The sequence below is a fragment of the Leuciscus leuciscus genome (genome assembly GCF_965113295.1).
Source record: "Leuciscus leuciscus genome assembly, chromosome: 16".
Lineage (NCBI taxonomy): Eukaryota > Metazoa > Chordata > Actinopteri > Cypriniformes > Leuciscidae > Leuciscus > Leuciscus leuciscus.
In genome coordinates, this window is record NC_138740.1 from 10,234,429 (window position 1) to 10,262,167 (window position 27,739).

Genomic DNA, 27,739 nt, shown 5'->3' on the forward strand with positions numbered 1-27,739 from the left:
AACACCAGTATAATTTTGTAGTCGATCTAAGAGTAATGTATGATCTATAGTATCGAACGCAGCACTAAGATCAAGTAAAACTAGTATTGAGATACAGCCTTGGTCAGAAGCTAAAAGTAAATCATTTGTGATTTTAACGAGCGCAGTTTCAGTGCTATGATGCGGTCTGAATCCAGACTGAAACTTTTCATAGATATCATTTTGTTGCAAGAAAGAGCCCAGTTGAGCGGACACCACTTTTTCTAATATTTTAGACATAAATGGAAGATTTGAAATGGGTCTATAATTTGCTAGATTATTATGATCTAATTGTGGTTTCTTAATGAGAGGTTTTATAACTGCCAGTTTAAATGTTCTTGGAACATGACCTAAAGATAAAGACGAGTTAATAATATTGAGGAGAGGCTCTTCCACTACAGGTAACACTTCTTTCAGTAGTTTAGTTGGTATAGGATCTAATAAACATGTTGTTGTTTTAGATGAAGTGATAAGTTTATTTAACTCTTTTTGTTATATAGTTGTAAAGCACTGTAATTGCTGTTCTTGCGGGGTGATAATTGAAGCTGAATTATAAGGCGCGATTGAAGATTGAACGTTTACAATTGTGGTTCTGATGCTTTCTATTTTCTCAGTGAAGAAGTTCATGAAATCATTACTACTGAACTGTAACGGGATATTTTGTTCGGGTGACGTCTGTTTATTTGTTAGTCTAGCCACGGTGTTAAATAAAAACCTTGGATTGTTTTGGTTGTTTTCTATTAGTTTGCAGAGGTGCTCAGCCCTTTTAGGGCCTTTCCACGCGATTCTAAAGACCTCTAAATTAGTTTGTTTCCATTTACGCTCTAAAATACGGGTTTCTCTCTTTAAAACATGCGTAGTATTGTTATACCATGGTGCTTTATTTTTCTCTCTGACCTTTTTTAATTTAATAGGTGCAACCACATCCAATGTTCTAGAGAGAATGGTGCTCATAGTGCTAGTTAGTTCTTCTAGTTCATCTGTTTGTTTGGGTTCAGGCAGCAGCTGAGACAGATTAGATAAGCAATTTGAGAAATTATCTATGGTGGATGGGAGGATTGTTCTGCCTGGTTGATAACGCGACGCCGCATGACATATTACAGCAGTACGTAATATGCAAGTTACCATGTAGTGATCAGTGACTTCATCACTTTGTGGAATGATATCTATATCGGTTGACTCGGTTCCATGTGATATAATTAAATCGAGTGTATGATTAAGACGATGTGTTGGTCCGGTGACGTTTTGCATGACCCCAAATTAATTTAATAAATCTGTAAACGCAGCTCCTAACGCATCATTTGGATTATCTACGTGTATGTTAAAATCTCCAACAATTAATGCTTTATCGACATTGACTAATAGGTCTGAGAGAAAATCTGCAAACTCTTTTAGGAAATCAGCGTAAGGCCCTGTCGGTCTATATACGGTAGCCAAGGCTAGAGATAATAGGGATGTTTTTCTAACATCTAAGAGCGTAACATTTAGTACAAGTACTTCAAATGAAATAAACTTATAACCCGTTTTCTGAGTAACATTTAGAATATCTCTATAAATGGTTGCAACACCTCCGCCACGACCAATCAGACGGGGCTCATGCTTATAACAGTATCCAGGAGGAGTAGACTCATTAATACCGAAATAATCATTTGGTTTAAGCCAGGTTTCAGTAAGGCAAAGTACATCGAAGCTATTATCTGTGACTATTTCATTTACAATAACTGCCTTAGGTGTGAGTGATCTAATGTTTCGAAGACCTAGCTTTAGAAATAGTTTTTGTTTACTAATAGCAACATTTTCTGTTTTAATAACAATTAGATTTTTCCTAGATCCTGCAGTAGATTTATTATTTGATCTCACTAAACGAGGAATAGACACGGTTTCTATGCAATGTTCTACACTAGTATTTATATCAGTTAAATTGGTGCAGCAGAGACTATGATTTGGACTTTTGGTTACTAGTCAAAGGGTATTTAACATTTTGGAGATGTTATCTGACAGAAGATCCGCTCCGAATCTGCTTGGGTGTAATCCATCAGCACGGAAAAGCCTAGGACGCTCCCAAAACAGATTCCAATTATTTACAAAGAGCAGTTTCTGCTCATTGCACCATGACATTAACCATTCATTTAGCGCAAATAATCTGCTGAACTTTTCATGCCCTAATCGGTACGTGGGAAGCGGTCCTGACACAATGATCGTTGTTTCAGGCGATGTGCTGCGTACCGTATCGATTAGATTCCTGAAGTCTTTCTTCAGAATCTCCGTCTGGCGCAGCCTGATGTCGTTCACTCCCGCGTGCAGGACCACAGTTCCGACGCGCTCGTCACCGTTCAGGATCTCGGGAACGCGAGAAGCGATTTCAGAAACACGAGCACCAGGAAAGCAGTGACTGTGCACCTTACTTTTACCTAACGTAGCGTGTACGTGCCGAACGATGGAATCGCCTATGATCACAGCATCGTGTTCTGTTTCGCGTAGAGGGGAGAAGCGGTTTTGTGTGGATAACTCGAAAACCGGGAGGGTCGGAGAAAGTCTTGGTCTAAACCTGACTCGCGTCTTCCGCTGCGGAACCACCCAGGCTTCGTGGTGGCGTGTTGGAGCCGGAGTGAACGAGACCATGGCTGATTGCGACCGATGCTGAGGAACGCACGGAGTAGACGCGGTCGGAGTCAGCGGGTTAGTAACGTTAAACACTGATTTGTGTGCATCGGCGCGTGATGTTTCAAGAGCAGTAACGTTAGTGCTTCTCAGTGAGGAAAAGTAGAAAATGTTTGTTGTAAGCGAGTTTAAAGAGAAAAATCAAGAATTATAAATCAAATCGATAGAGCTCCAAAAACAACAACGCATTCAGACGCGACGCATGATAATAACAGGACAAGACATTACTCACCGTGTTTGTTGAGTGTTTCTTACTCACCTGAGCTTTTATGAACTCAAAGGCGCGAGCGTGCGAGAGAAAATAAATAAATAAAAATAGCTGAGTGCACGGGTGGCGCGTTAACAGGCTAGCGAATTACTAGCGTGTTGTGCTAGTAGTAACGGAAGCTAGCGATGTCAGGTAATCTGAGATGTTGGGTAAGCTGTATTTAGTAGTATAGACAACTAGAAATTGTAGTAAATGTTGGTTCAAAACAAGGAAATACGAGGCTAAGACGGAGCTTACAGCACCGAAGCAAACACACTCACAGCAGGCAGCGAGGCAGACAGGAGCGACACGGCAGACTGCCGTGTCTCCCCTTAAGAAGAGGATCTATGACCTCTGGAAGCATCTCTTTCAGTATCTTAATCGGTATAGGGTCTAACATACATGTTGTTGATTTAGATGATTTAACAAGATTAGGCAATTCTTCCTTTCGTATAGCAATGAATAAATGGAATTTCTCCTCAGGGACACTACAATGCACTGTCTGATGCTATACTGTAGTAGATGGTTGCATGGTTCCAGGAGTGGTGCGTATATAGCAGTGCAGTATTTTATATATAGAAATTGCTAAACAAAAGCTTATTTGATGTGGCAGTATATTCTACAGTAAAAACTGTACCCAAATCTACTAAACAAAATGTTGTCTTTCATATTTCGTCTGAATGTAACGTTTTTACTCATCTCAGTATAGCAATACAGTTTGCTAAAACATCATCATTCATTCACACACGCGATTTAAATTTAAACTGTCTTTGCCAGCTGTGGTAAACAGCGCGCATCTCTGCCGTTTATTCATTCATAAACAGAAACCCACGTGAAGAAATTCACGTGAGAAGGAAAAAACGTACTAGTATTCCTCAGCTCGCTCCTCGATATACCCGCACTTCTGAGGGACATTTTCCATTAGTATTATTCCTCAGAGCGCTGCAAGACGGTGTAAACAATGATCTAAATAAACTTGTGTGTTTTCTCGAGCTGATGGGGGCGTTCACAGGATTGCCTCAGCCATTTGCGTTTGAATAGCGCGCGCTCTCCGTGGGCGGAGTCACATTACATCTGAATTAGCTGTAATGAGGTCGACTGGAATCGCTCTCTTTTAATACAGATTTCACAAGATGAGAATATTTGTTTTTTATATAAATTACTTCATTTAAAAGAAGAGAATTCAAGCTTCATGCCTGTGTGTCTGTATGCCTGTTTGACTGAGTATTCGCTGAGTTATTGTTCATTTTCGGACGCGTTTCAGAATGGACTTCACTGGCAGAGAGAAGGCAGAACTCGCTTTGTGTTTATTTTTCTTTATTTGGCAAAAAGCACAACACTTTGTTTTTATTGTGAGTATACACAAAAATAATACACATTTAACAGAATCAATTGATGTATGAAACTCCTATGGAAAATCAAAGTCAACAGAGTATTTATGAGTTTCTTTTACACTAATAAAAAAAAAGCGAGCTGGTATCGCCGGCGATACCGTAGACCTCAGGGGGTTAAAAGGCTAGCTAAATGCTAACGCGTTGTGCTAGCAATGTCAGATCAATTTGACAGACAATATTAGATAATATGAGATATATTGATGATAGAAAATTTAGTTTAAAAACAAAGCTATACGGAGCTACAAATGCAATTCACAGAGGCAGACCCTCTCGTGGCACATAGATTGCTTTAAATAATGGGTGTCTTCCTAGCATTGTAGCACTTCCTCCCAGACCTGAGGGGTCATCATGTGGTTGTTCGGACAGACAACACATCGATGGTCTCTTAGATAAACCATCAGGGGGGTCTGAGGTTGCACCCACTACAGTATAACACACCAGATCCTCCTGTGGTCCCAGGAAAAGCTTCTCTCCCTGAGAGTAGTCTACTTTCTAGAAAACCAGGGAGAAGTAATCCTGTCGAGGAAGGGCTGAGGCCCGGGAAATGGAGACTTCACCGCAAGGTTGTGGAGCTCCTATGGAGGGTGTTCGGCCAGGCGGAAGTGGATTTGTTTGCGTCTCAAGATATGACACACTAGCCACTCTGGTTCTCCCTCACGCATCCAGCCCCGCTAGGGTTGGATGCCATAGTACATACAATGGCCGAGGCTATGTCTGTACGCTTTCCCCCCAATTGCTCTGCTCCCAGGAGTTCTGGAGAGAGTCTGCCAGGACTACGTCAGACTACTACTAGTAGCCTCATTCTGGCCAGCCCGAGAGTGGTTCTCGGACATTGTGTCCTTCCTCGTTGGCTCTCCCCTGGAGATTCTGGTCAGGACGGACCTTCTGTCTCAGGCAGGGATACAATTTTTCAACCTCGTCCAGAATTATGGAGGCTGTGGGTTTGGCCTCTGAGGGGGCCCAACTCCTACACTCCGGTCTCTCAACTGAAGTTGTTGAGACCATACTTCACTCCAGAACTCCCTCCACTAGGAAACTGTATGCATTGAAGTGGAGGGTTTTCATTTCACAGTGTTGAACTCGACAGTGGGTGCCAGTTAACTGCCTTGTTGGTACTGTGCTGGAGTTCCAGAAGAATTGTTTTTTTGTCCACAGGGTTATCCCCTTCCACACTGAAGGTGTACATTCTGGCCTTAGCTGCCTACCATGGCCCTTTGGGTGGTGTATCCCTGGGGAGAAACCTGTTGGTGACACGTTTCCTCTGGTGCTTTGAGGCAGGGAGAGGAGTATGGCGGTTTAGAAAGCCTTATTATAAAAGGGGTATCCCTACAGGATGTGGTTTGTGGCAGGCTGGTCCTGTTTGCTCTCATTTGTAGGATTTTACAATCTGGACCTGAGGTCTACACCAGGTTCTCAGGTGCTTTCATTTTAGTGTGCTCGCAGTGTTTCACACAGACAGGCACTTGGAAGTCTGTTGATTTGGGGATCCTCGTTGATGATAATGACGCAGCGTGAGTTCCCTCAAAAGTGAACGTCTCTGGTTATGACTGTAACCCTGGTACCCTTAGAAGGGAACGAGACATTGCATCTCCCTGCTATGCTGCCTCCCTGTATCCCTGTGATCAACTTGTTTTGGCCTATTAGATGCTGACAATGTTTGGTCTGTGTGCACTTTATAGCTTCTTTATGTTCACCAGCTAACACACAGTACAACAACAAGTGCAGTCAAAGAGGCAGAGAGCTCCATCCAGAGGGATTTCGGGGAATTTATAGTCCAGGCCTCTTCTCTGGTCCAACCACCAATAACTTCTCATTATGTCCAGGACCAATCCTAAAGGAGGAGAAGACAACAGCAAAAACCACAACAGACAAAACGTAGCTGCATTACGTCACAAACGTAACACTGGTCCTGACGTCATTCCGCCTGTGATATTCCGTCATGCCATTGGACTGATTTCACACAGTGCTCCGTAATCACACAGAGGCATTCCCAAAGCATCGATGATGACGATGCAACGTCTTGTTCCCTTCTCAGTCTCAGTCGTGGTATGTAATATGTGGCATGAACGGAAGAGATGGTAGGTGTAGTGCAAGGGGTTTATAGAACAAACAAGCATAAACTTAAACTAGAAACTAAGGAACACAAAGAACCAGAGAATACTAGGATCAAGGAATGCACACCAACTGTTTCTTTAACCCCCTGAGGTCGGCTATCGCGCCGGCGCATTCAGTGCAAAAAAGAATCAAAATACTAATATTAATTTTTATCTTATATGCTTGTGTTATACATCAATCGATCCTGTTAAGTGTGCTAAGATGTTATAGTGTTTGTTCCAATGTAGTCGATATTCAAACTAATGAATCCTTAACTTTGAAATACGTATGATAAAATGTATTTTTACAAAGAAAGATTACACTGGAAATATTGTAAAAATTTTAATTGTTGTAATTGTATAACCTTTTTAATAAAATAGCTCAAATATATACAAGGATTGATGTAAACAAAAACTTAAAAGGTCAATATAAGCCTTCTCTTTAAATAATTTGTTATTGTGTTTTATTAGTGACACATTTTGGTAGAGAATATATTCCCAAACTTTCAGAAAATACAGCATGAGAATTAACTGCACAATTACTAGAAATGTTTACCTTGGATATTATACAATTTGCAAGCACAATTTGTGAAAACAACAACAACTGTGTTTCCAACTGTGAACCAATTATATATATATATGTATTTATGTATATATATATATATATATATATATATATATATATACAATATATATATATATATATATATATATATATACAGGGTTTTTCCTGGCTGAAAATGAGGCGGAGGTGGCAAAATCCGATAGGTCGGTACCTCTAGGGGGGTCCGGGGGCATGCCCCCCCGTAAGAAAATGTTGTACATTTTAAAGATAAATGCATTAATCTGGTGCATCTTTTTATGTATAATGACCACTAGAAGGTAAAAAAAAAAAAACTTTTTACAAGCATGTATTTATTTATTTTTAGGTATTTTAATAATCAGATAATTTGATTTTATTTACAGTTCATAGGGGGCCATGAAATTACAAAACAGTACTAGTAAATTACGTGACTGCTACTTGTGATAGCTTATTTTATAAAAACGGCAGAAGAATTTCGGCTTTTGCCTAAGTCAGGCTGGCTCTATGGATATATTTTAAGTAACCTAACTAGTTTGAGAGCCGAAGCTTAAGAAAAACAGTATCGGTACCTGGCTGTGACAAGTGAAGGCACTTCGATGCTGCAGAGAAGGTGCTTCTTGACTTTCGTGCGTCTGTGGAGGTTGTGATAACTGACAGGTGATGTTGAAAAGGGGGAGGGGCAGGGGCTCGTGCGCTTTCGCAGAAATTTACCTTGCTCCGTTTGAGACAAGCACGTTTAGGTGCTTAACCCTCTGAGGTCTGAGCTGTTTTCTGGGCCTGGAGGTGTTCTGACATGCTCTGACATTTGTGTTTTTTTCTGTTACTAGTGACATTTTCATGGCTAAAGTCTAATTACACTGTATTCAGCACAAACTCTGCTACAATAATATATCAGCAGCATGTATGTAAAAGTTTGTAGTTTTGAGATAATGACATTTATGCGTGGTTTGTGAAAATACAAAAAAAAATTGTCACTGAAATAAGGCCATGAAACCCATACTGATTATTTCTTCACAAGACTTTTGAAAATTGTATGACGTAGCCTAGAATATTTGCTCCAAAACTATGTGAAAATCACCCTGACTGCTCATTCAGATAAGACAATATATTGATTTAAAATTTCTAAGACGTGTTTTGTGTGACAAAGCCATATTCGAAGAGGCGTGATCATCTCATGAATATGTAAGCTTTTAACACCTGAGAAAGACAAAGACACTCCCCTAACTGCCCTATTAGGAGCGATCAGGCCCTGTCATTCAGAGCAACCTTGCACAAAGAATGAGGAGATTTAAAAAAGAATGGCTTTTAGATTGTTTGGATTTATTTACAACACAACACAATCCAAAAATACAAATGACAAAAGAGCACATTGAAAACAATGATCCAAAGACAGAGACCTTTGTGCCATTCCTAAAAACATTGTACATACCATTTCCAAGGTGTTTGATTTTCACTTTACCATGTTCATGTACAGAGACTCATGTGAATGTTGAAGTCAGCAGGACTCAGTTGCATCTGGTCCCTGAAAGAAAAGAAAAAAGTGAACATACTGGTATCAAGAGAAACTAGGCCTGCACGATTTTGGGAATACATTTGAGATTTTTCTGGTTAAAATTGCTTTTTAAAATTCACAGAATACACACACACACACAAATGTTTCCAACAATATATAATATAAAGAACACCATATTTGTTGTGCCTTGTAGGCATAAGCTATGTGCAGTACTGCATAAAATAATTTTATTTTACAAAGCAGCCTATAAATCTTCCAAAAGATTTCAGTAACAATGCTAGAGAAAAATATATTGAGTATCTTATGTTACTTCAAATGTTTCCATTCGTTATGATGATATGAAATGAGATAATAGTAAAAACATAAAGCCTAATGTTTGGTGCATTTTTCCTTTCAAACGCAATCGCGCTCCAAAATATGATACATTCAAACCCACAGCGCGCTCCAAAATATGATACTCAAACCCACAGCGCGCTCCAAAATATGATCCATTCAAACGCCATTGCGCTCCAAAATATTAAACATTATGGTTATACATATCTATGCTTGAGCAGATATCCACAAACAGTATTTAACAGTAAACACGGGTCTAAATAGTATAATATTCACCATATATCTAGCAACAGTTCAACTGCAATGTGAAGTTTATGCAACAATACCATAAACTAATAAGTAAGAATTTCTTACCTTACATCTTTCTTGTCTTCAAATCGCGTTCTTCTTCTTCTGATGTAAATCCAGTGTAAGCTCACAGCGCGTCTTCCAAACTCGACGAAAAGCAGAGACTTGTGAAGTGTTTTGGTGTTTTGTGTTTGAGGTAACGAGGGCGTTCGCGTTCCATGTGGAGATTTGCATGTGAATCTCTTTTGCGCGAGTGGGCGTGGCCGAATTAAAAGTAATTAGCAAGCGTTTGAGATACTGGACATCCTGTTGGTTTTATACAAATTACTTAAACAGAGAATATTTGTTTTCAGTTTGAATCCGATCATTTAAAAGTACACACTTAAATGTGTATAAAGGTGTATGGCTCATAAATGTGTGAGAAGGATTCGCTGAGTTTTGTTTCAGTTTATAGACGTGCTCAAGAAAAAAAAGTTCACCGCGACGGAGAGGCAGAACGCACACCCTGTTGATTTTCTTTATTTTACAAAAGCACAATGTTTTGATTTGATTGTAAGTGGACACATACAAAAGTAGAAATATCACAGATTCTTTTTTTATATTTCTTTTTTCTGTATAACCATACATGACGGAGTAATTTAAGTTTATTGTACTACAATGTGAAGAAAATCCAGCAAAACGCGGGGGCGCGTTTTCCGACCTCAGAGGGTTAAAGCCCTGCATTTCAGCCCGAGCCCGACGTGCCAATATTATTATTATTGACTTATTTATGCCCCTAGGGCCGGGCTTCGGGCCAATTCTCACGTCATAATTCACATGCGGGCCGGGCCTCTGGCTTTTTTTGGGTTATCCTTCTTTTTATATTTTTAGACATTAATTAAAAAAATATGAGAAGCTGACGACGACGATAGAAAAACAAACATAGAAAGACATTTCATAACCTCATAACTTTCATAATCTTATAATTACACAGTGACATATGACTGACATGACAGTCTCATGCACGCACGCACGCACACACACACACACACACACACACACATACGCACGCACGCACACACACACAGAAGGTTTCCCATCAGCGCGACCCACGATTCACCTCATGTGCAAATAATCGAGAATATTAAGAGAAAAAAATCGCAGATGGCCAACTTAAAACGCAGCGGGAAGAGTGATAGAAGAGAGGAGGACTAGGTTAAAACCTTAGGCTACACTGTGGATGCAATTCTTTTTCTCCACGATGCTCTGTAAAAGACTGCTCTAACTTTTCGTTTCATTGGACTTTATTTTCGTTTAACTGTTGTAAACTACGGATGCTTTTCGTTTGATTGGACTTTTATTTTCGTTTAACTGTTGGAAACTACTGGAAAAAAGAATGGCCATGTTCTGTCGTGCATTTTTGAGGTAAGATAACCTGCAAGTTTATTTAATTTAATTGGTTTAGATAGGCTATTGCTCCTTTCGTTTGCGAGCGCTGGTTCGAGCAGCCTGAGCCTGCCTCAGTATTTCAAAAAAAGTTGTTTTACTCACTGTGGTTTAATAAATAATCATTTGTTAAATTAACTGTCTGTGTGATATGCTTGAAGTGTTTTATAGCCTATCTATGGATTGTAGCCAAGTAAAGTAGCCTATTAGCGTTGATTTGAGAGGCTAAATTGATCAAACATGTTGTAGGCTATACTCGCTGTCGGTTCGGCTGCTTGGTCGTCATTTAAAAAAAAAATGCTCCAAAACATTTGTCTAAATTAACATGATAAAGAAATGAAAAGAAACATAACTAACAAAACGTACTCGGTTACTAACGTAACCTCGGTTCTCTCTAGAAGAGGGAACGAGTACTTGCGTAAGATATCTTACGCTAGGGGAAAACCTATTTCCTCGAGATATTGAAGCCAAAAATTATCCTTAATTTTGCAATAATGTAAAACGCATTGCAGCAGCATGCAGACATGGGCGAGACAGCTCGCGCGCCCATTGGCTGCTCTGCGGCAACTGCACCAGCCTATCGATAGAGGCTCCTCATGACGTCAGAACCAATGAGGGCGCTTCGCGCCCATTACGTCATGTCCCGCCGAAATCGGGTGGGGCCAGGGCTATAAATACGGCCCAGAGAGGCTGGTTTGGTCAGTTTTTCATCGCTGAAGCGAATCAGAACATGACGCATGCACGGCAAGATACGCAAGTACTCGTTCCCTCTTCTAGAGAGAACCGAGGTTACGTTAGTAACCGAGTACGTTCTCTTACGAGAGGTCTCTCGTACTTGCGTAAGATATCTTACGCTAGGGGAACACAATGTAAAACGCCGTGCGTGCTTGAGACATAACACTAAAGTCCCAAGGGCAGGTGCCCGGGGCTCATACAGTGCCTAATCACAAGGGACTCACAGAGAATCCGGGAAGAGGGGCTAGAATAGCATCATTCCTGTAATATTGAGCTCTGATAAGAGCATGTTATATCAAGTGTTCCACACAGCCAGGGCGAACTCAGCCTGGACTGGTAAATATGGGGGACTTACGTACTGCCCACAGAAGTATATAGGCGATCAGTGATCGACGCTCTAGCAGTTTCAGCATCCCGAGCCGATAGCATCGGGCGGGCAATACTGAAAAATTAAACCGAGAGCAACCTAGCTTGCAAAGCGGGAACCTCGAGGTTTTAAAACCTTATAAATGTAGACGGGGAGGCCCAGCCTGCCGCCATACAGATATCTTGCAAGGCAATCCCACTGGACCAAGCCCACGACGAGGCCATGCCTCTTGTGGAGTGCGCTTTGACACCTATCGGGCATTGCAGGCCCTTGGATGTGTAAGCTAGCGCTATAGCATCAACTATCCATCTGGATAGACTCTGTTTTGACGCAGCTAGTCCCTTAGAACGTCAGCTGAACAAAACAGAGAGCTGCTCCGTCTGTCTGAAAATAGATGAGCGAGACACATAGGCTCTTAACGCCCTGACCGGGCAAAGGAAGCCTGCGTCCCCTTCCTCCTCAGATACCGGCAGGGCCGACAGGGAGATAACCTGTGCCCTAAACGGTGTGTTGAGGGATTTAGGAACATATCCGTGCTTTGGTTTGAGTATGACTCTCGAGTCATTCGGCCCAAACTCCATACACGTCGTGCTCACTGAGAGCGCTTGCAAATCCCCTATGCGCTTCACTGAAGCGAGAGCCAGAAGAAACACTGTTTTGAAAGACAAGGGTTTCAGGTCTATTGACTGTATTGGCTCGAATGGGGCACCTTTCATGGCTTCCAGAACCGTGGAAAGGTCCCAAACGGGAACTGAGGGTGGTCTGGGAGGGTTCAGCCTCTTAGCTCCTCTAAGGAAGCGAATGACCAGATCGTTCCTTCCTAATGACTGGCCAAGCGGTGGTTCAGCGAACGCTGCTATGGCCGCCACATAAACTTTGAGCGTGGATGGGGTTCTGCCCTTATCCAGAAGCTCTTGTAAAAAGGAGAGAACCTCCGGCACCCCACAGCGTGAGGGTGAAGTGCCACTCGCTGTACACCAGCTAGTGAACACAGACCATTTTGAGGAATAGAGCCGCCTCGTAGATGGAGCTCTAGCCTGCGTGATCGTGTTTAACACTCCCGCTGGGAGGTTAACGGGTACCCGTTGATGGCCCACACATGTAGGGACCAAAGCTCCGGGCGAGGATGCCAGATCGAGCCGTTCGCCTGCGAGAGGAGCCACGGGGCGGAGACTCGTCAGCTGCATCAGGACTGGAAACCAGACTTGGTTTGTCCAAAATGGGGCGACGAGTAGCACTGGGCATCTGCTCTCCCTGATTCGCTCTAACACCTGGGGTAGGAGCGTGACAGGGGGAAACGCATAGAGCGGGCAGCGGGGCCAGCGTGAGCCAGCGCATCCCTGCTCTTGGAGAAGAATTCCTGACAATGAGCGTTCTCTTGAGACGCAAATAGGTCTATTTCCGCTCTGCCAAATGTCCTTCATAGCATTTTGACTGTCTGTGGATGAAAAGACCATTCTCCTGTCGGCAGATTGTTTCTGGACAGTCTGTCTGGTCCCACATTCAGATGGCCGGGCACATGCGCTGCCCTGAGCGAGCGCAGGTTGTGCTGAGCCCAGACCAGGAGGCGTTCCGTCAGCCTGTGAAGGATTCTGGATCTGATACCTCCTTGGTGATTTATATAAGCCACCACTGACATGTTGTCCGAACGGACCAAGACGTGGTGTCTTTTTATCTGGGGACAAAAAGCGCCTCAGCGCGTTGTCGACTGCCATCATTTCCAGGCAGTTTATATGCAGAAGCTTTTCCCGTTCCGACCACTGGCCGAATAACGGTCTGCCCTCGAGCAGCGCTCCCCATCCCGAGGTTGAGGCGACCGTAGACACCAACTTCACACTCGAGGAAATCCCCAGGCTTACACCTGACCGGTACCAGTTGGTCACTGTCCAAGGTTTCAGAGCTGCGACGCATTTCTGATCGACCTTGAGGCGCGCGAGACCGGAGGTCCAAGCTCTGCGCGGCGCGCGCTTTCAACCAATACTGCAGCGGGCGCATGCGAAGCAGACCCAGCTGAAGCACTGAGGATGCTGAAGCCATGAGACCCAGCATCCTTTGAATCTTTTTGAGCGGGACTAAAGTGCCGTGGCGAAAAATCTCTGTCATGCGCTGAATACTTAGTCTGCGCTGCGGCGACAGCTGTGCTGTCATAGACAGCGAGTCCAGATCTGTGCCCAGAAAAGATATTTTCTGACTGGGAGACAGTGCACTCTTTGCCCAATTGACTGTGAGACCTAAATTCTCGAGGTGATCGAGTAATATGGTCCTGTGTTCTATGAGCTCCGACTGTGATCGAGCTAGAACCAGCCAATCGTCCAAATAATTCAGCACTCGTATGCCTCGGAGCCTGAGGGGTGCGAGCGCTGCATCCATGCACATCGTGAATACGCGAGGTGCCAGGGATAGGCCGAATGGCAGGACTGTGAACTGATATGCCTGGCCCTCGAAGGCGAATCTCAAAAATCGCCTGTGACGTGACGCTATTTGTATTTGAAAATAAGCGTCTTTCAGATCTATTGACATGAACCAGTCCCCTTGGCAAATTTGCGAGAGGATTTTCCTGGTCGTGAGCATTCTGAACCGTCGTTTCAGAAGTGCTTTGTTTAGTCGTCTTAGATCTAAAATGGGTCTGAGACCCCCGTCTTTTTTTTTTTTTTTTTTGGTACCAGAAGATATCTGCTGTACATGCCCCCTTCGCTCTGAGCTTGTGATAGGGGTTCTATAGCCCCTTTGCTCAGTAACTTCGCTATTTCGGCCCGAAGTAGGTGTGCTACTTCCTTTTTCACCGTAGTATCGATTCGCGCCGCTTTGCGTTGCGGGCGTCGACCGAACTGTAGCGAATAGCCTCTTTCTATAATGTCTAGCACCCACTTCGAAACCCCGGGTAGCCTTGCCCATGCGTTTGCACGAATGGTTAGGGGTTGAATGCGAAGCGCGCTCTGGTCGCTCAGCGACAGAGGGGCTTCAGTGTGCTGCAACATAAGCTTATGACATTTGAGGCAGGGGGCGCGCTGATAACAGCGGGCAGATTGCCCGCGCTCGACTCCTCTGCGGTGGTCAATCGAGAGGGGGAGGGCTGGGCGAGTCCCGTAAGACCTGTTATGTCTATGTGTGAATGTGGGCGTGGGATAGCGGGCACATTTACAACACTGAGAGCATTGTCTGCCTGAGCAGAGCGAATGCATGTTGGTTTTGTTTTACAGAAACCTTGAGACATGCAGAACGTAGTGTTTGTGGGCACTGGGCAGTGGGCACATTTACCACATTTAATGCGCAATCGATCTGGGTCGATTTCATGTGCGCGAGCCCTGTGTGACGGGCTGTGTTTCTGTGTAGGAATGAGCACTGGGCATTTTGTCTACACTCATAACACCATCGGCCGTGGTCGGAACACCAGAAAATACACTCTATGGGATTTATCTGGGTAGCCGTAAAGCGGCGTTTGTGTGCAGGCAAGCGGGCTGTGTCGCCGACTTGTTTACTGCAGAATACACTGGAACAGTCGCATTTACTGGAACTGAATGAGCGAGAAGTTGCCATAGAAACAGAGAGCGTCAACATGCTGGTGCGTGCATTACAACAGGCTCGCTCACTGCAGTATGACATTTCCAGTCGCCCGAACTTCAGAGGGGAATGAGAAATAGAATTCGGCCCGGCCGCAGCGGGACATTAACACTCTTTTCTCCTTTCGCCAGTGACGCACGGGAACCATAGAAACGGTGTTTGGGTGCAGGCGAGCGGGTTGTACAACGTGCTCGTTGGCTGCAAAATGCACATCTGCAGTCGCCTTTCAGGGAACTGACAGAGCGAAGCATTGGAGGCATAATTAATCTGCCGTTAGACCGAGATTCGAACTCCGGTCTCTCGTGTGAAAAACCAAAGATTCCGCCACTGAGCCACAGGGGGGAACACAAAGGCTTTCAGATGCATGAGCATATAATAGCGTCAACATGTTTTCTTCGGCGTTTGCTTGCCGGCGCTGCAATATTTATATTTCCAGTCGCCTGATCAGGGAACTGAGAAATGTGTGAGAAGTTTCAGGTCAGTCCAGCCTCGGCGGGACTAAAACGCTATTTTCTCCTTTCGCTGGTGATTGACGCGTGAATGGGGCGCAGAGGCAGGGTAGCTTTCTTGTACGTAAAGAAAAACTAACCCCGACCGTCCGCTTCCAGCCTCCCCTGTGAACGGCGCGGTTTGCGCGGCTCGAACAGAGGGAGAGCAGGTATCATCCTCCAAGCAGGCAAGGCAAGCGGGCGCACCGGCGAGCTTTGCGGGTCTTGAAAAAGACGCCCGGCTCTTTTAGTGCAATGAGAGTGTGTGTCGCGGCGGCGAACACACACACATACACAAAACACAGTAGAAGAGAAAAGGATATGTACGCCGGAAAGCGTCAGCAGAAACGGCGACTGAAGGCGGCGAGATGTCGACCAGCAGCTTCAGATACACTAATCCCGCTGGGTGCTTGACTCAGACGGCGCGGCTTCCTCTCAGGATCCAGCGATGCGAAGGCCCGCTGAAGAGATGAAAAACTGACCAAACCAGCCTCTCTGGGCCGTATTTATAGCCCTGGCCCCACCCGATTTCGGCGGGACATGACGTAATGGGCGCGAAGCGCCCTCATTGGTTCTGACGTCATGAGGAGCCTCTATCGATAGGCTGGTGCAGTTGCCGCAGAGCAGCCAATGGGCGCGCGAGCTGTCTCGCCCATGTCTGCATGCTGCTGCAATGCGTTTTACATTATTGCAAAATTAAGGATAATTTTTGGCTTCAATATCTCGAGGAAAAGAGGTTTTCCCCTAGCGTAAGATATCTTACGCAAGTACGAGAGACCTCTCGTAAGAGAACTGACCTAGGCCTATTTTAATGGCTGCAAATAGGGCTGGCTGCCGCTGTGTAATCATAATAATTAAAAAAACGGACTCAAGTCGGACTCGGGCTGATAATTCTGATGAGCTGTCGGACTTGTACTTGAGTGTCTCGGGCCAGGGCCGGGCTCGTGCTTATTCTGATGCAGTCGAAATGCGCAGAACGGTTTGACAATGGAATGGAACCCGGCCGTGAACCCGCTGCGGAATCGTGTCGGTGGAAAAGAGGTATCTAATCATGTGATTCCGTCTTGAGTTTTTGTCGACAGACGGAGGCGGCCCGAAATTTGACGGAGGCGGCCGCCTCATAATTCTCTATGCAGGAAAAACCCTGTATATATATATATATATATATATACATACACACACACACACACACACACATACATGTATATATATATATATATATATACATATATATATATATATATATATATATATATATATATATATATATATATATATATATATATATATATATATATATACATGTATGTGTGTGTGTGTGTGTGTGTGTGTGTGTGTGTGTGTGTATATGTCTATGTATATATATAGATAGATATATAGTCCTTGCATTCTTTCCTGTGGCTCAGTGACACACCTGAATGAAAGGCTCATTATGGGTGTGAACTTCTCAGGTGTGAACCACTAAATATTCATGATGGTGTTGGGTCGTTTACGCCCCATCCGCATATTGCCTTTCCAAACTAAAAGTGTTTCACAAAATTTTAATCAATGTATCGTTTTATGTGAACGATTAGGGAGGATGATTTTCACATCATTTTTGAAGAAAATACTCTAGGCGACGACATCCATTAGTCAAAAGTCTTATTGACATATATTTAGTATGTGTTTTGTGGCCTTATTTCAGAAACTTTCGTTTTTAGTTTTTTCAATAACCATGCATAAACATTATTCTCTCAAAAATGAAAACATGTACATACATGTTATTCACATATTATGGTAGCCCTGTTTGTGCTAAATAGAGTGTAATTACACCTTTGCCATTAATATGTTTATAAGCAACTGAAAAAAGCACACATGTCAGGGCATGTCAGAACATCTCAAGGACCCCAAAAACACCTCAGACCCCAGAGGGTTAATATAGATTATAGTCAACATGAAAAATCAGATGACAAGAGAAGGAATTTCTGCTGTTCTGTACTAGTGCTGTAGATGGAACATGATGTGTAAAGTTGCCACAGCTTTGAGAAAAGAAAGACAGATCAATAGGGTAGATGAAGGACTTATTTATCATGCTACCCTTGTGCTTATACTGTTCTACTGTGTATGTCTGGCAGCAGACTATACAATCAAGGGTAGCACTGGTGCAAAGCCCACAAGCACCTTGGAACCTAATGTATTTTCACCTTTTAATTTAAGATAAGCCATAGCAGCGGGCCAACATGGACGCCAATATCTCATTTCTCCTCGTTGTTGATTGTGGATCAGTCAAAGGTGCTGAGACTTCAGTTCAGCTCTTTCTTTTTGTCTTTAATCAAAGTATGCAAAGTTGTGTATGTGTGTTTCATTAATCCTTTGAAATGTATTCAGCATACACAGGTGTTGCCACTAGCAATACATAGCAAAAATGGCTTTGTAAGTACTAGCAGAAAAGAAAAAAAAAACAGCCTGCTCTGAATGCAGTTGCCTACTGCAGATTACTTTTGTTAAATAAATTACTTTGTGTTTATTGAGTACTGCTTTGCAAAGGGATTGCATTTCTGTTTTTGGCTCTTTGCAATTAGATTAAAGTCCGCTCCTAATTCTCAATGCACTTAGAGGAACTTGCATATGAATGTTCATATTAATGTTATATTAAAGTGAAAACAATTTCAAGCCTCCTATCAGAGACATGTTTGCCCCTAGCAGCTTTAGATATAGATATATAGTATATATTTATAAAAAAAAGTTCTGCAAAGAAATGTGACTACAGGCTGCCATTTGGAAGGCTATCAGAACAAAAAATCTCCAGACAGTTTTATCAAATTCTTGCAGTACTGCTCTGCATAGTAAGTTCCAGCAAATACTTGTCACAAACAGGTTGCATTTTCACGCTGACATTTATAGGGATTGATCCCATACATAAGTTCTTACCAAATATATTGTTAGACATAAAAAAAAAAAAAATAAAATAAAAAATGTTTACGAGACTAATACTGTATATAAACACATTTCAGTCAGGAAACCCTAGAAGGCCAAATCGTGGCCAAAATCGTACAGTGTGCACCCGTCTTAAGATAAGTGAACTTTCTTTTTACTAGATTTATGGTAGATCTGCTTATTGTCCTGTCATTACTTGTTTACAGTCATCCCATGTTTGGTGATATACACTCAGCAACATGCATATATTGGCATGTATTGTCAACTTAATGTGTCCCCTGCTTTGTTGGGGGGTATTTTCATGTATTTTATATGTGCTGCAGCACCAGCAGCAGCATGTCTGTGGATGTATTGGCAGTAGCAAGTCTCTGTACTTGCTCAGCAGTACCAGCAGCAGCAGCAGCAGCAGCAGCAGCAGCAGCAGCAGCAGCAGCAATTATTAACAGCAGCGTAGCAGATCTATTCCGCCAAGACAAAATACATTAACATTGTCATATCCATCACCATGCTAAACCCTCAGATAGTTGTCATGACTGAACTGATATTATTTCTATATATGATCTTTAACACAATACATTTGTTTTTCTTCAAACAAACAAATAAATACATTTTGGTGATCAGCTATATTGTTGTGTTTTTGAATAATAGTGGGGTTACTGGTTCTAGATGTAATGGTTCACCTTTCTTGTTTGGATCATGGTTTTAAGGCAGGGCCCCAGACTAACTTTTTTACTAGGAGCACTGTAGCCCTTAACTGAAAATGTTTAGAAGCACAAGCAGAAAATGTAGGGGTACACCTTAAATCAACATGCAACACAGTTATTCACATTTCCCCCCATTTTGACTGTATTACTGAAAAATGCCTTGGTAATAAATAGACTTAACGTACAGAAATTACAATGTTTTATTTTAAGTTCACAGGGCTCCAGTCCAGATTAACATTTGAGGGCAGCAGCACCGGAGCCATTAAGTTCTACAGAAAGTATTTGGTAATACTGTGCGGATAACATTAATTATTATCATTCGTAATGTCTTAATATTTATTCAAAGCAAAACAAGTGAAAAAAATTGATATTAGGGATTTAGGGAATAGCTAATAAGCCAATAAGCGCTCCTCTGCAGCCACCTACTGGTCACAATGGCAATTTTTTTTTTTTTTTTTTTTTTTTTTTACTAAGTGTGAGTTTTCCTACATCTTGAAACTTTTAGTTTCATAATTGGGGACAATCTTTGAAGGATGAACAAATAATGTTTTTGTCATCACATTACATTTTTTTATATCATATTATAGTTTTGAAGTGCTGGAAAAAGATGTGTAGTACTTGTAAGCGTTTGACTATTTCTATCACAATATCGTATTTACAGTTAGTGTTACTACATTAAATTAATGGTGAATGTTGCTTATTTGTGGACTTAAAGACTTCTATAACTTGTTCAATCATGGCACAATGTTTCTCTTGATTTCCATGTCAGCACTGTTTGATCTGATATCTAAGGTTTATAACAGAGAATTCTGCGCCGAATCTGAATGCTTCTCTCTAGACCTCGCAGCGATGTTCATTGGATTTCTTCACTGTATTTCCTAGCGCTGCGGAGTAAACGTGTCGTGTGATCCAGATTGGCCCGCGACTGGCGAGTAGTTTAATGCGCTGCACTTACCTATTTTTGGTCTGACCTAATAAATGGTCCGCTAAGCACAAATGAGTAGCGCAGTTTCGTTCCGCTTTCATTTAATTTGTAATTTGATGCTGGGCAACGTTTTGGTCGCGCCAGCCCAACCTATATCAAAATTTTGGTCGCACCACCAGGAAAAATCGTTGCAATCTGGAGCCCTGTTTTAACCCTATGGGGTCTGAGCTGTTTTCTGGCCCTGGAGGTGTTCTGACATGCTCTGACATTTGTAGGGCTGTACTCAACCAAAGAAAATCTTGGTCGACTGAAGTCCTGAAATTTTCGACAAAAAATCGACTAAAAATGACGGTAAAAAAGAACAAAAAAAAACGTTACATTAATTAGATGCGCACTGTGCGCAGTACTTGGTAGCCTTGTTGTCCGCCTAAATGAATTATAAATAAACATAAAAAACTAGTAGGCTATTTGCAGTATATTAAATCGTTTTTGACCTAATTATTTTGCACTGAAATGAGTCTGACACTCTGACAGCGTTGCATCACGTGCACCTGCGCAATATCATATCTTATGATTTCCGAAAATAGTACTATGTTGTCAACTAGTGATATCATCACAAGAACTGTTGAGGAATATGCAACATAATTTAGACAATTATTTTTGTCATATGTTATAATAATAAGTTATAACTGTCAGACACTATCATTTCACCGTGCATGTCCTCGCACCGAGCGAGGCTGAACATGAGCTCAGCTTCGCAGCTGAGACACGAATAGACTATTAACTTAAAGCTTTTACTCTTAATAAACACAAAAGGCACGTCCACTTTAATAAAAAAAGAATATTTATTAAACAAACCAGATCAAGAGCAGAAACGAAATAAAGTGCATAACTGAAAAATAAAACATCCTAGGCTCAAAACTAACACAACCAACAGCACAGCGCAATTGCGCATTAGGCTCCAAATAAAAAATAAAAAAGTTAGGTTATCATCACACTAAAACATTGAAATATGCAAATTCTGATATGTTCATATAGCCTACTCAAAACAGACAGGGCAAGCTAACGCAGACAAGTGAGCTTACCACTTTTAGATGATATGTCATGTTTGTCGTCGAGCTGTGGAAAACTGTTGCTTGCAAACTTTGCATTCAACCTTTTTCCTGTTATCAATTTTAACAAAATGCTGCCACACTGTCGATTTCTTTGTTGTTGACATGTTAGAAGAGGACTGACTATTAAACGCTCTCACAATTAAATAAATAATATTCAGCATTAAACCTTCTATAGTTATCGCTCTCTCTCTTGGGTTGGGCTAATCCAAAAAAGGTGAAAACAAGGGGGGTGTTCTGAAGACAGACTGTTACAGTGAAACAAGGGTACTCTGAAAACACCCCCATTAGCAGTTAGTGCTTTCCACCTGATGAAATGAGCGCGCCTCAGCGCGGCAAAACTGATGAAATGAACGCGGCAAAACTGATGAAATGAACGCGGCAAAAAATCGACCAATCAGAATTTTGGTCGAACCAGAACGTATCGACCAATTAATCGACTAATCGACTGGGACAGTACAGCCCTAGACATTTGTGCTTATTTCTGTTACTTGTGACATTGTCATGGCTAAAGTCTTATTACACTGTATTTAGCACAATCTCTGCTACAATAATATATCAGCAGCATGTATGTAAAAGTTTGTAGTTTTGAGATAATGACATTTATGCGTGGTTTGTGAAAATACAAAAAAAAATTGTCACTGAAATAAGGCAATGAAACCCATACTGATTATTTCTTCACAAGACTTTTGAAAATTGTATCACGTAGCCTAGAATATTTGCTCCAAAACTATGTGAAAATCACCCTGACTGCTCATTCAGATAAGACAATATATTGATTTAAAATTTCTAAGACGTGTTTTGTGTGAGAAAGCCTTATGCGAAGAGGCGTGATCATCTCATTAATATGTAAGCATTTAACACCTGAGAAAGACAAAGACACTCCCCTAACTGCCCTATTAGGAGCTATCAGGCCCTGTCATTCACAGCAACCTTGCACAAAGAATGAGATTTAAAAAAGAATGGCTTTTAGATTGTTTGGATTTATTTACAACACAACATAATCCAAAGATACACAACAAATGACAAAAGAGCACATTGAAAACAATGATCCAAAGACAGAGACCTTTGTGCCATTCCTAAAAACATTGTACATACCTTTCATTTCCAAGGTGTTTGATTTTCACTTTACCATGTTCATATACAGAGACTCATGTGAATGTTGAAGTCAGCAGGACTCAGTTGCATCTGGTCCCTGAAAGAAAAGAAAAAAAAGTGAACATACTGGTATCAAGAGAAACTAGGCCTGCACGATTTGGGGAATACATTTTAGATTTTTCTGGTTAAAATTGCTTTTTAAAATTCACAGAATACACACACACACACACACACACACACACACACACACACACACACACAAATGTTTCCAACAATATATAATATAATGAACACCAGGTTTGTTGTGCCTTGTAGGCATAGGCTATGCGCAGTGCATAAAATAATAATAACAATAGCCTATAGCAGCCTATAAATCTTCCAAAAGATTTCAGTAACAACTATGCTAGAGAAAAATATATTGATTATCATATGTTACTTCAAATGTTTCCATTCGTTATGATGATATGAAATGAGATAATAGTAAAAACATAAAGCCTAATGTTTGGTGCATTTTGCTTTTCAAACGCGACCACGCTCCAAAATATGAAACATTCAAACGCAGAGTGCGCTCCAAAATATGAAACATTCAAATGCAGAGCGCGCTCCAAAATATGAAACATTATGGTTACCATATTATACATATCTACGTTTGAGCAGATATCCACAAACAGTATTTAACAGTAAACACGGGTCTAAATATTATAATATTCACCATATATCTAGCAACAGTTCAACTGTAATGTGAAGTTTATGCAACAATACCATAAACTAATAAGTAAGAATTTCTTACCTTACATCTTTCTTGTCTTCAAATCGCGTTCTTCTTCTTCTGAGGTAAATCCAATGTAAGCTCACGGCATGTCTTTCAAACTCGACGAAAAGCAGAGACTTGTGAAGTGTTTTGGTGCTTTGTTTTTGAGGTAACGAGCGCGATCGCGTTCCATGTGGAGATTTGCATGTGAATCTCTTTTGTGCGAGTGGGCGTGGTCGAATTAAAAATAATTAGCAAGTGTTTGAGATTCTGGACATCCTGTTGGTTTTATATAAATTACTTAAACAGAGAATATTTGTTTTCAGTTTGAATCTGATCATTTAAAAGTACACACTTAAAAGTTTATAAAGGTATATGGCTCATAAATGTGTGAGAAGTATTCGCTGAGCTTTGTTTCAGTTTATAGACGTGCTCAAGAAAAAAAATTCACCGCAACGGAGAGGCAGAACGCACACCCTGTTTATTTTCTTTATTTTACAAAAGCACAATGTTTTGATTTGATTGTAAGTGGACACATACAAAAGTAGAAATATCACAGATTCTTTTTTTATATTTCTTTTTTTCTGTATGACCATAAATGACGGAGTAATTTAAGTTTATTGTGCTACAATGTGAAGAAAATCCAGCAAAACGCGGGGGCGCGTTTGCCGACCTCAGAGGGTTAAAGGCATGAATTTGTTTATGTTTAGGGAAAAAATATATCGAGTTGTAGTATAGAAAATACAGATATATATTTTTTGTACACAATTTTTATATACTATCTATCCTATAATATCTATTGTCCAGTTATTAAAAATATATATATTTTGACTAAAAAAACAACAACGACAACCTTAAAATAATATTTAATAACCTTAAATTCAAATTAAATTCATGAATATATGAATTGAGATAGCAAGGATTGCAGAAATTTTACCTAGAATAGATCTTTCAACAATCGCTTGACAAGTTTACTTAAGTCTTTAGGATTTTAAAGGAATTACAGAAAGACAGACAGACACAAATATCTATTTAAAATGCCTTCCTGTAGAAATGTATGTTCTTTGTATTTTTTTATATTAAATTAAATGTCATTTTATAGACCAAGTTGAGCGGATAACTTATTTCTCAGAATGCTATTACCTGTTAAATTTATCTGAATTGTAATCCATTAAATTCCACTTCCAGTCATTTTAATTTATCTTCGATTTCAACTTATACTCCCTTACATGAGTAGAAAGAAAACCAATTCTAAAATTCAGAATTTTGTCCTAAAATTCAACATACATTCAAAGTCAATGTTCTAAAGTGCAATGTTTTAATCTTGTGTGTTTTCTTAAAAACAAAACAGAGTTGCGAGGTGTAGGTGGCTTATCATTTGTTGTAAATGGCACTTGCTTCAAGAAATGTCTGCTTACAGTAACTGCTCATGACCATTGTATTGATCTACGGAAAAAAAGAAAGAAAAGAAAAAACGCTCCAGATGTGTTATTAAACCATGTTTACAGATGTGTACTACCATGGGTGACTAATTGTATGTTTTTTTTTTTTATTGAGAACTGTTACACTGTACCATACAAAAAAAATTATAGCTTCACAAAAAATTTTTTTTTTTAAAAATATTGGTTTTATTGGCATATACTAAAAAGAATATCAGTACTTGTATTTGTTCTCTAAAGAAATGGTATTGTGCATTCCTATGGCACATTATTACTTTGTACAGATCACCTGCAGGCTGCAGAGCATAATTTGTATTTGAATCTCAGAATGACAGAGGGACAGAGCTTATATGTCATATTCTGAAAATTCTCCACTTTACTAATTTGCTTGTTCTCACCATCTTTACTCTCTTCTTTATGCAGGCTTTCAGGACTCAAAGTGATATGGCTGCCGTTCTCCACAAGCTCACAGCACGTGTCCCCTGCGTGTGGATCTTCCTCATGCTTTTCGACCCCAGCTCACAAAGCGGGTAGGATGACTCATCAACCCTCCCCATCTAGCCTCTCTTTTTCCCATGTTGCAGGCTCTAGGGAAGCATTGCAACTAATACATTCATTAATAAGGTTGTATTACTGTGCAGGGTCTTTTACGATCTGCAAAATGCCATTGGAGCCCACCTTAGTTGGCTGTAAATCGCTCGCACAAACTGCCATGAATTGGATTTTCAGTGGCGGAGCGGGCTTGGTTACAAGTGTGACTCAATAACCTGGAAAGAAACTGACGCTGGAAAAACCTGTGGGATTCCGAGACGAGTTTAGCCTAGATTGTGTTACAGTGATGCCAGTTGGTTTTTTACTGCTCATTAGCTCACTCACACATGTCAGCATTGTGAAGGTACATATAGACAGGGATTTTGGTAAAAAGGGATTTTGTGCTTGCAATCAAGTGCCAGAGCTAATAGTCTTCTAAAAGTAAAATACAACATTAAATTACAACACATGACCCCTTGTCATGACATACATCTTTCCTGGACGATTCCAAGTGTTTTAAGTGCGCAATCAGAAAGGCTTCGATATACTTCAATCAAAAGACGTACTGGTATGACGTCATTTAGAACAAAATGTGATCAAATTGAAGTTTGTTTGGAGTTTGTTTGGAGTTTGTTTGGGTCGTTCTAAACCGCTGGCCAAGACAAACAATAGGTGGGTGTTCTCTGGTGCTCCACCTTCTTTGATGTGGAAATCTTCTCTGATTCATCTGTTCAGCCCGTCGAGGTGAGACACGAGTAAAAAAATTAGCACACTGGAGAGCTGCTTTGTAGTTGAAATCGTAATCATCATTTTGTAATTATAATATAATTCTGTGACACTGTCGCTGTTTTTCAAATGTAGTAAAAGTTTTCAAGAGAGTTCCACATGTAATGCTTATTTCAGATGCTAAGATGTTAGCCAAACATAGCAGTGGGTGTTTATATTGAAGTCTCTCAGCAGACGCGTTCTAATCTAACAGAGCGTTCTAATCAGAGGGCTAAAATCAGGGTAGAAAAGGGCCTTTTATTTTTAAATTGACCATTTTGATTTTAAAAATCATATTAACATTATAAGTGCACCTAACCCTAACCCCTTTAAATAAAATGCTGTTTTTTCATTCTACCAAAAATGCTTTACTATTCAACTGAACTGTGCGCCTGCATTTTAGACACTAACATTATGTTCTTGCTCTAACCATGCAATACGTGCATCCTTGTGTGAGCAGAGTTTTGTATTTACTTCAACTGCTCAGTGCTCTGGTAATATTAATGATATGACCCATTTCAGGAGCTGCAAAAATTGCAATTTAAAATCAGAAAATGAGCATATCTCACTTACATTCACTCAAATATTGAAACGTTAGGGATACTGATTCCAAATGACAACGACAGTGATTGAATGTCAAAGTGTGGTTTAAACGCCCCACAACTGAACTGGAAGTTTAGATTGGTTTTGCACTCGAGTCAGACCTGTTTATTGCCTGAAGCGCAGGGCTCAGCCGCAGTTTGAAAAGTGCCCGTCAAATGTCAGCTCGCCCTGTTGTTCCGTCAGCACCTTTGTCATTTTTGTACTTTGTACTTTTGGTGAAAAATAAATGTAGCAAAGTTGAATACTTTATTTGTATTCAACTGAAGTCAAAGTAAAAGTACCACAATTTAATTGTACTCAAGAAAGTAGAACAACTTGAAAAATGTACTGAAGTACTGTAATGAAAGTATTTGTAATTAGTTACTTTCCACCTCTGCTATGCACATTTAAAAATTCATTTAAACACAGTTCCTAGCAGTGGTGTCAGAGTTTTTACAAACAGTATATCATTGTTCAGCCATTTCCAATGTCTTTTTAGCCCTGGGTGAAGGACATAAATTAACTTTTAGTGAGCATAACAGGGCTTTAACAGTGGCCTTAATCCAGAGCCATCATCCCAGAACATAACTTGGTGTTTAATAGAGAATCATTATACTGCAGATTTCTAGCTGCTTATCAGGATATATTTGGCATTTTCTTGGTACAGTGTGTGTGTGTGTGTGTGTGTGTGTGTGTGTGTGTGTGTGTGTGTGTGTGTGTGTTGCCAGATATGCGCAGCAGGCGCATTCATCTGGATCCTCACCATCTTTGTCAGAGTAATTAGTCAAAGAAGAACATTGATTGGAATCTACCAATTCCATCTGCCAGTAACATAGGCAAAAAAGAGACACATGCACAAGAGAGAGTGATGAAAGAAGCATCTGAGATGAAAGCGGAAGGATAGCAGACGTTAATTTTAGTGCTCCCCCTCCCTCCACCCACAACACACAAGATATTCAGTAGGGGTGACTGAATGTGATGTCCTTGCTTTGGGAGCAGAAATTCATTTTCCACTATGTCAGCAGATTTAAAATTTACTGAATTTGATTCAGTGTGATATCACAGCACCAGTCTTCTGGAACATCTATCACTCCAACACCCCCATTACAAATAACACCCCTTTTTTTTTCAGAAGATGATTTCAGTTGTTGAAGAGGCTGGCACAAGTTTGACATACTTCTCCCTCTGGAGTCAGCATTTAACACCCCTG

General features: G+C 40.9%; 1 protein-coding gene across 2 annotated transcripts in view; it reads left to right on the plus strand.

Annotated features, from left to right (window-relative positions):
- The window catches only part of gabra3 (gamma-aminobutyric acid type A receptor subunit alpha3), a 586,834-nt gene that overhangs the window by 62,219 nt on the left and 496,876 nt on the right, over positions 1–27,739 (plus strand). For both annotated transcript variants that reach the window (XM_082141344.1, XM_082141345.1), the window contains exon 2: positions 25,075–25,181. In XM_082141344.1, the coding sequence (XP_081997470.1) occupies positions 25,096–25,181 (86 nt within the window). In that variant the 5' untranslated portion in view covers positions 25,075–25,095. The remainder of the gene's footprint in view (positions 1–25,074; positions 25,182–27,739) is intronic.